This window comes from Mobula birostris, chromosome 31 (genome assembly GCF_030028105.1).
Source record: "Mobula birostris isolate sMobBir1 chromosome 31, sMobBir1.hap1, whole genome shotgun sequence".
NCBI lineage: Eukaryota > Metazoa > Chordata > Chondrichthyes > Myliobatiformes > Myliobatidae > Mobula > Mobula birostris.
Window position 1 is genome coordinate 31,435,308 of NC_092400.1, and position 14,646 is coordinate 31,449,953.

The following is a 14,646-nucleotide window of genomic DNA, read 5'->3' on the forward strand; positions in this document are numbered from 1 at the left end:
AAGAGGGCATGTCCTGGGTGATGAGGATCCTTAATGACAGATGTTGCCTTTTGAAGGTGTCTTGTATACTAAGGGGGCTCGTGCCCCTGATGGAGGTGACTGAGTTTACAATTTTCTGCAGCTTATTCCAATGCTGTGTAGTAGCCCCTCCATACCAGATGGTGATGCAACCAGTTAGAATGTTCTCCACGGTACACCTGTAGAAATTTTCAAGTGTCTTTGGTGACCTAACAATTTTCATCGAACTCCTAATGAAATAAGGCTGCTGTCACACCTTATTTGTAATTGCATCAATATGTTGGGCCCAGGATAGATCCTGAGAGATGTTGACACCCAGGAACTTGAAACTGCCCACCCTTTCCACTTCTGATCCCTCAGTGAGGACTGCTGTGTCCTACTCTTGCTTAAATCCACAATCAATTCTTTGGTCTTACTGACGTTGAGTGTGAGATTGTTACCGCAACACTACTCAGCCAATTGATTTGTCTCGCTCCTGCATGCCTCTTCGTCACCACCTGAAGTTCTGTCCACAATAGAGTTGATGGCATATGAGCTGTGCCTAGCCACACAGTAGTGAGTGTAGCAAGAGTAGAGCTGTGGGCTAAGCACACATTCTTGAGGTGCACTAGTGTTGACTGTCAGTGAGGAGGAGATGTTATTTCCAATCTTCATAGACTGTGGTCTCCCAGTGAGGAAGTCGAGGATCCAGTTGAGGGGAAGGTCTAGAGGCCCAGGTTTCAGAACTTTTTGATTAGAACTAAGGGTATGATTGAGTTGAACACTGAGCTGTAGTCAATAAACAGTAGCCTGAGATAGGTATTACTATTGTCTGGGAGATCCAAGGCCAAGTGGAGAGCCAGTGAGATTGTACCCACTGAATCATTTTATTCTCACTCTTTGCTATGTCCAATAATCAAATCTCAGATCACATTAGTATATCAGACATCCCACCTCTCCCGGAACTTCCGAGAGTCTCCCGCATATTAATAGTGGCTCCCTGCTGCCGGCAAATTATATACAATATCAGGGAAATCAATTTTTTTGAGAGTGAGCAAGAGAAAAGCAAGAGAGAGCGCGAGAGCGACCATGAGAGAGAGCGCGCGCGCGAGAGCGAAAGAGAAATCGAGCGAGAGCACAAGAGCGAGAGAGCGGGAAAGCAAGCGAGAGTGCGAGAGTGAGAGAGAACGAGAACGCTATGGCAGAGTGTTCCAAAAAACAAAAATATAAAACGTACGTCACCCCAGACTACACTAAAGTGTACTTCTGCCTAATAGGGGTCAAAAATAATGACAGTGTTGCTCGCTGCACTGTTTGCAACACTGACTTTTCTATTGCCCATGGTGGGTTAAGACTGTAAAAGACGTGTTGAGGTGAGTTTAACAGGTGTCATTCGTTCATTAGCATAGCTAACGTTATTTAAACTAGCTGGCCAGCTGCTAAGGAGCTACTGTATTGCAGACATCCCACCTCTCCCGGAAGTCTCCTGCAAGTTGATGGTGCTACCTCCTTGAAATGAGTTTTTGCAGGGTGGGATGTCCAGTATATTAGCTCTAACTTTATGATCAAACCTTGCTAACTAACTTTCTGGGGGGAATGCAAAAGCCAAAAATTCAAATGTACCACATCCACTGGATGACGCTTACCTATTAGCAGCATCAAAGTTCCAGTGAATTACTCAAAGACCCCAAACTGCTCTTGCATATTTGTTTAGAAACCACCAACCCAGACTCAAGGCTTTCTTTGTTACAAAAAAATACAAGGCTTTCACCAGCATTTTTGAATGGCTTTCTGGGCTAAAGGCTGCGAGGGTAGAATACAATGAACTAGCTTTGGAAATTAACAAGTTTATTCAGTTATACTTTAATCTACATTTTCCCATTCTCTTGCTTTTCAAACCAGCGCAAGAGTTCATGAATTGACTAAATAGTATCTTTTCCTAAGCACAAATGTTTATAATTTCTGTTACTTTTAAGCTTTCTGGCAAACTGCTTTTGTGGCACTTGAAATAATTGATCCATGTTTGCCAAGATTTCAGATTTGAACAAGCATACAGATTTAAAATAACAAGGATTAAAATGTTCCTAATTTTTGGCCTTCTAGAAGCATTATGTAATTATTTTGACAGAAAACATTAACTTTTAATATCTGGACAAAATTGAGATAAATGGTCATTTTGACTCCTGAAGACATACCAGATAATCAAAGTACATTTATCACCAAAGAATGTATGAATTCTTTGGTAATAAGCAAACATCTTGAGATTTGTTTGCTTACAGGCAGTCACAAAGCAAGACACCCAAAGTACTCAATTTAAAAAAAATCATAACAGAAAAAGAGGAAAATAAAACCTATCACAGAAACACAGAAACAGAAACAATATAGGCCCTTCGGCCCACAATGCTGTGCCGAACATGTACTTACTTTAGAAATTACCTGGGGTTACCCATAGCCCTCTATTTTTCTAAGCTCCATGTACCTATCCACGAGTCTCTTAAAAGACCCTATCATATCTGCCTCACCACTGTCGCTGGAAGCCCATCCACACACTCACCACTCTCTGCGTAAAAAACTTACCCTGACATCTCCTCTGTACTTACTTCCAAGCACCCTAAAACTGTGCCCTCTCGTGTTAGCCATTTCAGCCCTGGGAAAAAGCCTCTGACTATCCATACGATCAATGCCTCTCATCATCTTATACACCTCTATCAGGTCACCTCTCATCCTCCGTCACTCCAAGCAGAAAAGGCAGAGTTCATTCAACCTATTCTCATAAGGCATGCTCCTCAATCCAGGCAACGTCCTTGTAAATCTCCTCTGCACCCTTCCTATAGTTTCGACATCCTTCCTATAGTGGGGTTACCAGAGCTGAGCACAGTATTCCAAGTGGGGTCTAACCAGGGTCCTATATAACTGCAACATTACCCCTAGGCTCTTAAACACAATCCCATGGTTGATGAAGGCCAATGCACCATAAGCTTTTTTTTTTGTAATTTATTTTTTTATTGAATTTCATCATCAAACAAACATTTCCATAAGATGCATTTCAGATACTGTACATATACCATATAATCATATTTGTCACAAATCTCCACATAATATTTATCTGAGGTATACACTTATAGAAAGGAAAGGAAAGAAAGAACAATCGAAAAATGAAAACTATGTACAGAGCAGGGAGTGATCTTTTTATTATTCTGCTACTGTTGTCTGAATTATATGCTTTTCTAAACAGCTCTATCAGACATGTACTTGCCTTGGTTACATTTTTAACCGTCCTGTTAACATACTGTCGCATCTGTAAATACCGGTAAAAGTCTTGTTTTTCTAACAAGTGTTTCTCTTTGAGCATTTCAAAACTGAACAGTGTTCCTTCTTTCATTATATTGCAAATAGCTGTTATTCCTTTAGTTGTCCAATCCTTAAATCTAGCATCCAGTTTATTCAGCGTAAAATCCGAGTCATATGCACACCATTTAAGAATTGGAATGTCTCTCTCTAGTTTATATTCTTTTATAATAGTTTTCCATATTTTAAGAGTCCATTTCACCCACAGGTTGTCAATATTATTTATGTAATTTTGTAGGTTGTTATCAGCCAAATTTGCCTGTATGGGGATGGAAAGTATCCTCTCCTCAATGTTTTTCCATTGAGTGTCACATGATCGGTTGCACCAGCATATCACGGCTCTCAACTGTGCTGCAAAATTATAATCTCTAAGAGAAGGTAGGCCATTCCCCCCTTTCCTTGGCTAATTGCAAAGTTTTGAGACTAACCCTAGGGCTTTTACCTTGCCATATATATCTTGATAGCATCTTGTTCCATTCATTGAATTGATTTTGGTTCATCTCTATTGGTAGGGTCTGAAAGAGATATAGTAGTCTAGGCAGTATATTCATTTTAATAGATTCAATCCTTCAACTGAGACCAAGAAAAGGAATTAGGTTCCATCTTGTTATATCTTCCTTAATTTATTTTTATACATATAGGCTGATAATTGCATTCTGATAATTTTGCCAAATCGTTTGGCATAATGATGCCCAAATATTTGACGGACTCTGTTTGCCATGCCCAAGGATATCTACTTTCAATTTCTCTTGGTGGGCTATAGTTATAGGAAAGTGGCTGGGTTTTATCTATGTTGATCTTGTATCCTGATAATTGGCCATATTGTTCAAAGGATTGCATCAATTTAGGTAACGAGTATGTTGGTTGCCCTAGATAGATCAAAATGTCATCCACTTAACAGGCCAATTTATGCTCTGTCCCTTTAATAGTAATTCCCCTGATATCTTCATTTTCTCTGATGTATTGAGCTAATGGTTCCAGATATAATGCGAAGAGTTGCGGTGACTGTGCACAACCCTGTCTCGTGCCCCTTTCTAGGGTAAAACTATTAGATAAATATCCATTGATTTTAATCCTAGCAGTAGGGTTGTCATATAGTGCCTGTATAGTTTTAATAATTGTGTCATGTAGACCAGATCTATGTAAAACTCTGTAAAGAAAATTCCAATTAACTGAATCAAATGCCTTTTCCGAGTCCACGCTTATCACTATTGCTTCAATTTCATTTTTTTTCCATATGAACCATAATGTGAAGTGTTCTTCGTATATTGTCCTGTGTTTGGCATTGTTGTATAAAACCTGTCTGATCATTATGTATCAGTATGGGTAGAAACTCTTCTAATCATTTGGCCATGATGGAGATAAATATCTATAATCCACATTAAGAACAGATATTGGTCTAAATGACACAAATTCCATTTTATCCTTGCCTTCTTTCGGTATAGCTGAGATTATCGTCTCCTTCCAGCTGGGTGGCATTTGCGCCTTTCTTAGAGCCCAGTTCAGTGTGGGGAGTAAAACAGGAATTAACTCACTTCTAAACTCTTTATACCACTCTGCCGTATATCCATCTGATCCTGCTGACTTGCTTAATTTAAACCTACTAATTGCAGTTTTTAGTTCAGCTTCAGTTATGTCAGCAGTCATCATTCTATTTTGTTCTTTGTTTGGAGTGGGTAACTCTAAAGAATTCAGGTAGGTGTCAATTTGGGTTATGCTTCCCCCTGGAACTTTGGAATATAGTGTTTTGTAAAAACATTTCAAAAGCTTCTTGAATTTCACTTAGCTTATTTTTTTTAAATCACTTTTGTTCTTGGATCCCTAATTCTATGAATTGTATTTTCTGCCATAAGCCTTCATAACCACAGGGTCAACCTGCGCAGCAGCTTTGAGTGTCCTATGGACTCGGACCCCAAGATCCCTCTGATCCTCCACACTGCCAAGAGTCCTACCATTAATACTATATTCTGCCATCATATTTGACCTACCAAAATGAACTACCTCACACTTACCTGGGTTGAACTCCATCTGCCACTTCTCAGCCCAGTTTTGCATCATAACGATGTCTCGCTGTAACCTATGACAGCCCTCCACACTATCCACAACACCCCCAACCTTTGTGTCATCAGCAAATTTACTAACCCATCCCTCCACTTCCTCACTATGGCACACCACTAGTCACAGGTGTCCAGTCAGAGAGACAATAATCTACAACCACCCTGACTTCTTCCTCGGAACCAATGCCTAATCCAATTTACTACTTCATCTTAATTGAACCTTCTTTACCAACCTCCCTTGTGGGACTTTGTCAAAGGCCTTGCTAAAGTCAATATAGACTACATCCACTGCCTTGCCTTCATCAAATTTAGCCCAGGCTACTGTGGGAGGTGAAGGAGGAGATTGCTGAGCCTCTGGCTGATCTTTACATCATCAGTGGGGACAGGAGAGGTTCCGGATGATTGGAGGGTTGCAGATGTTTTTCCCTTATTCCCTTAATCATTAGAGATAGCCCAGGAAATTATAGACAGTGAGTCTTACATCAGTGGTTGGTAAGTTGATGGAGAAGATCCTGAGAGGCAGGATTTATGAACATTTGGAGAAGCATAATATGATTAGGAATAGTCAGCATGGCTCTGTCAAAGGCAGTTCGGCCTTATGAGCCCGATTGAATTTTTCTGAGGATGTGACTAAACACGTTGATGAAGGAAGAGCAGTAGATGTAGTGTATATGGATTTCAGCAAGGCATTTGATAAGGTACCCCATGCAAGGCTTATTGAGAAAGTAAGGAGGCATGGGATCCAAGGGGACCTTGCTTTGGGGATCCAGAATTGGCTTGCCCACAGAAGGCAAAGAGTGGTTGTAGACAGGTCATATTCTGCACGGAGGTCGGTGACCAGTGGTGTGCCTCAGAGATCTGTTCTGGGACCCCTTTCCTTCGTGATTTTTATAAATGACCTGGATGAGGAAGTGGAGGGATGGGTTAGTAAATTTGCTGATGACACAAAGGTTGGGGATGTTGTAGATAGTGTACTATCATCCAAGCAATAGTATTCCGAACCAGATTGAATTCTTAGATCCGCTCCTCAGAGCAGCCAGAGTTATAAGCCCAGGCTACGTTCATAGTAGCTTATCATAGTAGCAGGGCAAAAACACCACAAAACTTGTAGAGATGGCAGCCACCGGAGAGAGGAATGAACGTCGTGGAGAGTGAGCAAAATCAGCCCGACCCTTGCCTCCGCACTTGGGTTTTCCGGTTTATTCCCTACCGACAAACTCTCTAGATCATGGGGACTGATTAATATAAAACGTATGATTAAGTAAGCTATCAGAAGAAAAGATTTTTCAAAATAATAATCATTTGTAAGGCAGTGAGGGGAATGGGAAGTTGCAGGTAATGAGCCCATTATCTTTATCCACCCTGGGACTTGAATTGCAAATTTTAGGAATGTTGTCAAATTAACTTTGATAAGTAACAGCAGTTCGTTTGTAGATGGTATTCATTCACTATAGCCTGTGTGTGCTGGTGTTGGAGAAAATGAATACTTTGAGTTGGTGGATGGGGTCCAGCTTAGTTTGAGCACAAACGGTCACTCCTACTAACTTGGCATAGTCTTAATTCCTCTCCAATTTCTGTGTAACATGTAAACAAATTTCAATTACCACTGCAATAAGATGTTGACTGAGCCCTCGCTGAAATCAAAAGTTCAGAAATATTTATGATATATCCTATTGAGCATTAGAACCACATACATACAAGAAAGTCTGCAGATGCTGGAAATCAAAAGTAACATACACAAAATGCTGGAGGGACAGCAGGTCAGGCAACATCTACAGAAATGAATAAACAGTCAACGTTTCGGACCAAGACCCTTCTTCAAGTACCATTGTAGTTTTTGCCCTGCTTCTGAATATTTTTAATTTGTATTGCCAACCGATAATTATGGCCCAGCTCTGCGGTGAAATGATATTGTATTTGTAAGTAGGATGCCATGCACAATTCTGATTTGATGGAGACAGATGTGAGAAGCACAGAGGAACATCTGGAGAAATGCCCGGTTCACTGCCGCTGCTACTGTGCGATTGAGAATCTCCGGAGGGAGGGCCCCAAAATCCCCGGCTTTGCCTGCTGCTGGTGACTGGGGCTGGGGTTGAAATGTTCGGCAGAGATGGTGCTCGGTACTCGGTGTCGGAAGGCTAGTTGGAGGCTCGAAGTTTTTGGACGACTCAGAGTCAGACTGTGGTCGGGCAAGGCAGGGAGAGTTTTCTTCCTTCTCCCGTCTGCGTGAGATGTGGGACTTTCGAGAGACTTTGAACTTTTTTACTGTGCCATGGCCTGTTCTTTATCGAGTTATGGTATTGTTTGCACTGTTGTAACTATATGCTATAATTAGACTATAAGACCATAAGACAAAGGAGCAGAAGTAGGCCATTCGGCCCATCGAGTCTGCTCCACCATTTCATCATGAGCTGATCCATTTTATCCTATTTAGTCCCACTGCCCCGCCTTCTCACCATAACCTTTGATGCCCTGGCTACTCAGATACCTATCAATCTCTACCTTAAAGACACCCAATGACTTGGCCTCCACTGCTGCCCGTGGCAACAAATTTCATAGATTCACCACCCTCTGACTAAAAAAATTTTTTCGCATTTCTGTTCTGAAAGGGCACCCTTCAATCCTGAAGTCATGCCCTCTCGTACTAGACTCCCCCATCATGGGAAACAACTTTGCCACATCCACTCTGTCCATGCCTTTTAACATTCCAAACTCATTCTTCTAAACTCCAAGGAATACAGTCCAAGAGCAGACAAACGTTCCTCATACGTTAACCCTCTCATTCCCGGAATCATTCTAGTGAATCTTCTCTGTACCCTCTCCAATGTCAGCACATCCTTTCTTGAATAAGGAGACCAAAACTGCCCACAGTACTCCAAGTGAGGTCTCACCAGCACCTTATAGAGCCTCAACATCACATCCCTGCTCCTATACTCTATTCCTCTAGAAATGAATGCCAACATTGCATTCACCTTCTTCACTACCGACTCAACCTGGAGGTTAACTTTAAGGGAATTCTGTACGAGGACTCCCAAGTCCCGTTGCATCTCAGAACTTTGAATTCTTTCCCCATTTAAATAATAGTTTGCCCGTTTATTTTTTCTGCCAAAGTGCATAACCATACACTTTCCAACATTGTACTTCATTTGCCACTTCTCTGCCCATTCTTCCAATCTATCCAAGTCTCTCTGCAGACTCTCCGTTTCCTCAGCACTACCGGCCCCTCCACCTATCTTCGTATCGTCAGCAAACTTAGCCACAAAGCCATCTATTCCATAATCCAAATCGTTGATGTACAATGTAAAAAGAAGCAGCCCCAACACTGATCCCTGTGGAACACCACTGGTAACCGGCAGCCAACCAGAATAGGATTCCTTTATTCCCACTCTCTGTTTCCTGCCAATCAGCCAATGCTCTATCCACGTATGTAACTTTCCTGTAATTCCATGGGCTCTTATCTTGTTAAGCAGCTTCATGTGTAGCACCTTGTCAAAGGCCTTCTGAAAATCCAAATATACAAAATCCACTGCATCTCCCTTGTCTAGCCTACTGGTAATTTCCTCAAAAAATTGTAATAGGTTTGTCAGGCAGGATTTTCCTTTAAGGAATCCATGCTGAGTTCTGCCTATCTTGCCATATGCCTCCAGGCACTCTGTAACCTCATCCTTGACAATCGACTCCAACAACTTCCCAACCACTGACGTCAAGCTAACAGGTCTATAATTTCCTTTTTGCTTCCTTGCCCCTTTCTTAAATAGCGGAGTGACATTTGCAATCTTCCAGTCCTCCGGAACCATGCCAGAATCTATCGACTTTTGAAAGATCATCGCTAATGCCTCCGCAATCTCCACAGCTACTTCCTTCAGAACACGAGGGTGCATTCCATCTGGTCCAGGAGATTTATCGACCTTTAGCCTATTCAGCTTCCTGAGTACTTTCTCTGTCGTAATTGTGACTGCGCACACTTCTCTTCCCTGCCACCCTTGAGTGTCCGGTATCCTGCTGTCTTCCTCAGTGAAGACTGATGCAAACTACTTGTTCAGTTCCTCTGCCATCTCCTCATCTCCCATTACAATTTCTCCAGTATCATTTTCTATCGGTCCTATATCTACTCTCACCTGTCTTTTACTCTTTATATACTTGAAAAAGCTTTTAGTATCCTCTTCGATATTATTTGCTAGTTTCCTTTCATAGTTAATCTTTTCTCTCTTAATGACCTTCTTGGTTTCCTTTTGTAAGGTTTTAAAGACTTCCCAATCCTCTGTCTTCCCACTAATTTTTGCTTCCTTGTATGCCCTCTCCTTAGCTTTAACTTTGGCTTTGACTTCTCTTGTCAACCACGGTTGCATCCTTTCTCCACTCGAAAATTTCTTCTTTTTTGGAATATACCTGTCTTGCACATTCCTCATTTCTCGCATAAACTCCAGCCACTGCTGCTCTGCCGTCTTTCCCACCAGTGGCTCTTTCCAGTCAACTTTGGCCAGTTCCTCTCTCATGCCACTGTAGTTTCCTTTACTCCACTGAAACACCGACACATCAGATTTCGGCTTCTCTTTTTCTAATTTCACAGTGAACTCAATCATGTTATGATCATTGTCTCCTAAGGGTTCCTTCACCTCAATCTCTCCAATCACCTCCGGTTCATTACACAATACCCAATCCAGTACAGCCAATCCCCTAGTGGGCTCAACAACAAGCTGTTCTAAAAAGCCATCTCGCTGACATTCTACAAATTCTCTCTCTTGAGATCCAGCGCTGACCTGATTTTTCCAATCTACTCGCATGTTAAAATCCCCCACAATTATCATAACACTGCCCTTCTGACAGGCCTTTTCTATTTCCAGTTGTAATTTGTAGTCCACATCAATGCAGCTGTTTGGAGGCCTATAAATAACTGCCATCAGGGTCCTTTTACTCCTGCTATTCCTTAGCTCAACCCATAAAGATTCTGCACCTTCCAATCCTATATCACCTCTTTCTAATGATTTAATATCATTTCTTACCAATTACCAATAATTATGTGGGTTTTGTTGGTTTTTCAGTCTTGGTCTGTCCTGTGTACCAATTACCAATAAATTAACAATAATTATGTGGGTTTTATTGGTTTTTCAGTCTTGGTCTGTCCTGTGTTTCTGTGATATCACACCGGAGGAATATTGTATCATTTCCTAATGCATGCATTACTAAATGACAATAAAAGAGGATTGCGTGTCCTCATAATTTAATCTAATCTAATTCACGTGGTCTTCTTTTCGAACAACAGCCTCTGTTCCCTTAATATTTTCTAACACTACATTTATGGTGCCCTCCATGCACAACTCCGACAGGTAGCTCCAACGCATAAATATAAATATTGTTCCTTAGAGGTAAAATTGAATTCAATCATAAGGTGCGCTTTTAGAAATGATGTTCTATTGACTTTCCCCAACCCTAATCTAATGCTCCCATGACAGCACTGAATATGCTTTCGAATATGGTTAATTTCCTTCTGTGGCCTGGTCAGTTTCCCAGCTGAATCATAATTACAGATGATATAGTGTTTTAAATCATAAAAAAAAACAAATACTTCTCAAAGTATCTATTAGCAACTTTTACTTAATCTTGCAATACAAACCGATATTCACTTAAGCATCATGGAGCTAAATTCACTGCTGTTTTTCAAACACCCTTACCGTAAATGATTCTCCTTGTTTTCAAGGCATTTATTTGTTCTTTCAGAACGAAAACGTTTGGAGGATAATGCTTCCTCTGTTCTTTTCAATTCTTTCCTCCTTAGTTCATAAATTGTGGAACGAATAAGTCTGCGTTCATCAAAGTCATCTGTCACTTCAAGCTGTTTCAGGAAAAACAAAAATGAAAAAGTACATTAGAGTCAAATGTTTTAGATAAAATCAATTTTCCAAATCTAACCCAGATAAGGAGTGAAATGGTGCCTCAGATTGTGAAATTCGTTTTGTTAATGAAAAGTTGAAATGAAATCAGTAGTTAGCATTTTCATATCTTAAGTTGGGGAAAAAGCATCATTCATTTATTGTAAAATCGTTGTTTAAAGATTTTGGGGAGGATTAAAGGGGTAAAATTCTATTTGCATACATTCCTTTACAAAAGTGAACTTAAGGTGACTATTGCAATAAGTGAACTTTTATGGTGACTCACTGCAATTTAGAGAAGGATATCAGCTAACTTAAGTACGCCAATGTTCTACAAATTACCATGGGTTAAATACACAGATATTTACTCGCCCAGATCGAGCTCCCCAAGAGAGAACTGTGAGCCAACACCATGTACAGATGAGTTCTTCCTCACTATGTGTAGAGTCCAGCATGAAGCTTAAAAATGTACTCTTCACACTTAGTTAACATATATATTGCGAGGCCATTTGTAAAGATTTCAAGTTGGGAATTGGCTATTATTCATTGTTATAACTATTCCTCAGCAATGTAGCATATATGAAGAAAGTTCATTCAGATGGGGGCATTGTTAACCCTTGTCCCACAAGAGGGGTGAAAGGTTGATGCAGATTTAACTCAAGTGTGGAGCATTACAAGGTCAAATCTTCAAGCAACTGGCTGAAACAAAAGAAGGAAGCAATAGAAATTACATGGGTAATGAAGTATTGCACACATGCACGCAATCAAATCTTTCTTCAAGCCTCTTTTTGACAGCTAAATAGGAATAATTGCTGCAAATCTGACATTAATGAACAATTTCAATGTGTTTAGTGAGAAAGAAAACTGAGGTACTTAAAACTAATATGGTGTTAAATGACGTTCACAATTTATCAACTGTAGGTCAAAGGAACTTTTCCAAGATTATTAAAGAATTTAAATGAGTCACAATGATGGTTTATATGCTCCAAACTTTGTCATGAAATTAAATGAAAGTTCATAAGTTTTTTGGATAAGTTTATGGAAAATTAAAATGTCCATAACTTGCAGCCAAGAATTACAGTATGTTCTCATAATTCGCAAATGGCATTCATAATTAAGCTTAAAGGCAGTTCTAAGAGAAAAAATGAGAAAACTTTTCCTCCATCTACTTAGTGATTCTTAAGCTATTAGAAGATGAAAAACATCAGTTTAACATCTGGTTATTCAGTCTCTAGAAATGAAGCCATATAAAGAAGTGGAAAAAATAAAGGGAGCCATCTAGAACATAGTAAAACAAACCATTCCACAGGCTCACACACAGAAATTCAAACCCCGTAAACACCTTCATCCTTAAACAGCTAGCCTTCTGATAGTCTGTTCATCAACACTGTAGGTCCCTCAGCCACTCTAATGGAAACTGAACATTCCAGCTTTCATTTTCATGGATGACTGCATCTTCAAATGATCCATCAAGGCTTTACTGCGCCTGAATCACTGAGTGAAAAGCAGTTACAGATTTCCTGAGACCATATGAAGGGTTGATAGGGATAGGGAAAGAGAAAAAACCATCAGGCTCTTGAACCAAAAGGGATAACTTCACTTAACTTCACTCGTCCCCATCAGTTAAATGTTCCCACAACCTATGGACTCATTTTCAAGGACTCTTCATTTCATGTTCTTGATACTTATTCCTTATTTACTAATTATTATTACTCTTTTCGTTGTCTTTTGCACCCTGGTTGAACACCTAGTTGGTGTGGTCTTTCATTGATTCTACCATGATTATTGGATGTACTGAGTACACCCACAGGAAAATGAATTATATGGTGCCATACATGTACTTTGATTATAAATCTACTTTAACTGTTTTTTGGAAATTTGAAAGCCTTTGAGGGCAAAGTTAATGCTCCAAAGTTGCTTCAATTCCATAACATCTCATCAATACCTTTATAATGAAAGGGCACCAAAATGAAACTTTTTTCTCTGAGGGTGCTACATGCATTTTCTATTTCTGAAGTGGAAATATCAATATTACATTCCTTTTAAATCAAAATGCTGGAAATGAAAACAAAATGCTGTAAAGATTCAGGAAACAATAATCTGTGGAGAGGTAAACAGAGTTAACAATTAATTTCTATGCAACACACATAAAATGCTGGAGGAACTCAGCAGGCCAGGCAGCATCTATGGCAAAGACTACAGTCAACGTTTCAGACCGAGACCCTTCAACCATCCTACCGAAGGGACTCAGCCTGAAATGTCAACTATACTTTTTTCCATAGATGTTGCCTGGCCTGCTGAGTTCTTCCAGCACTTTGTGTGTGCTGCTTGGATTTCCAGCATCTGCAGATTTTCTCTTGTTTGTGAATTGATGTCAATATGACATTTTATCAGAACATTTCAGCAGTTTGAAACTACTGCAAGCTCTCTGGCTAAGTCATCAGTATTCACAAACCGCTGGAGTCACAAGAGACTGCATTTGCTGGGATCTGGAGTAACAAGCAACCTGCTGCAAGAACTCGGAACATCAAGCATGACCTGCTGAATTCCACCAGCAGATTGTTTGTTGCTTCACTTCCAGTTAAACTGACTTTGCAACAGTGTGATCATCATTAACCGCAGTAAGATACGAGTGATGCAGACACTTTCTGCATGCTCATGCCAGAAATATGCAGTTAAAAGCCTGCAACTTTTTTGTTCCAGGCCATCGGCATCAATATTCTATATGCCAAATTTTAAATAGCTGGTGTCGCCAACAATAAGAAAACTTGAAGACTTACCCAATTAGTAGGCTAGTGCAAAAGCTGAGGCTTGGATTGAGATGGACTCTTTAATGAATAGGGATACAAACCTTTAACTTCCACTAGGGGCCTCTTCCTGTAGTCGAAGCCCATGTGTATTCACTCCATAATTTTGCATTACTAGCTCCAATTATGTGTTAAGCATTGATTTATATTACAATAGTTTACATGTATACATTTATGGAAGACCTTATAATTTCTCATAAAGGCACCAAGAACAGCAATACCGTAATTATTTTAAGTAGTTTGATACACTCATAAGTTAACCTTGCAAACCACCTTGAGTTTCTATTTGGTACTCATTTCTGTTGTTCAAGCATACAAAAAATGTTTGAAAAACGCATCTGAATGTACATCAGTGTTACTGGTAAAACCCTGGCACCAGAAAAGTCTCCAAATCCACACCTCTAAATTGGAAATTAGTGTCAAAAACTACACAGAATTATGTCATCAATAAAGGAGGGACAAAAATAGACCAGGCTGAACAAATATTACACGCTACAAATGGTTAATAATCCATAAGGTTTTAATTTGAACCCAATAACGGCACCTAAAGACTCAAGTTCCTATAGT

At 40.0% G+C, this 14,646-nt stretch overlaps 1 protein-coding gene across 3 annotated transcripts in view; it reads right to left on the bottom strand.

Moving 5' to 3' along the window:
• smtnb (smoothelin b) overlaps positions 1-14,646 on the bottom strand; it is a 276,940-nt gene that overhangs the window by 202,664 nt on the left and 59,630 nt on the right. For 2 of the 3 annotated variants that reach the window (XM_072247879.1, XM_072247881.1), the window contains exon 2: positions 11,075-11,235. In XM_072247879.1, coding sequence (XP_072103980.1) covers positions 11,075-11,235 — 161 coding nt within the window. Of the gene's footprint in view, positions 1-11,074; positions 11,236-12,614; positions 12,767-14,646 lie in introns of those variants that run through there. The other variant, XM_072247880.1, reaches the window with a different exon arrangement.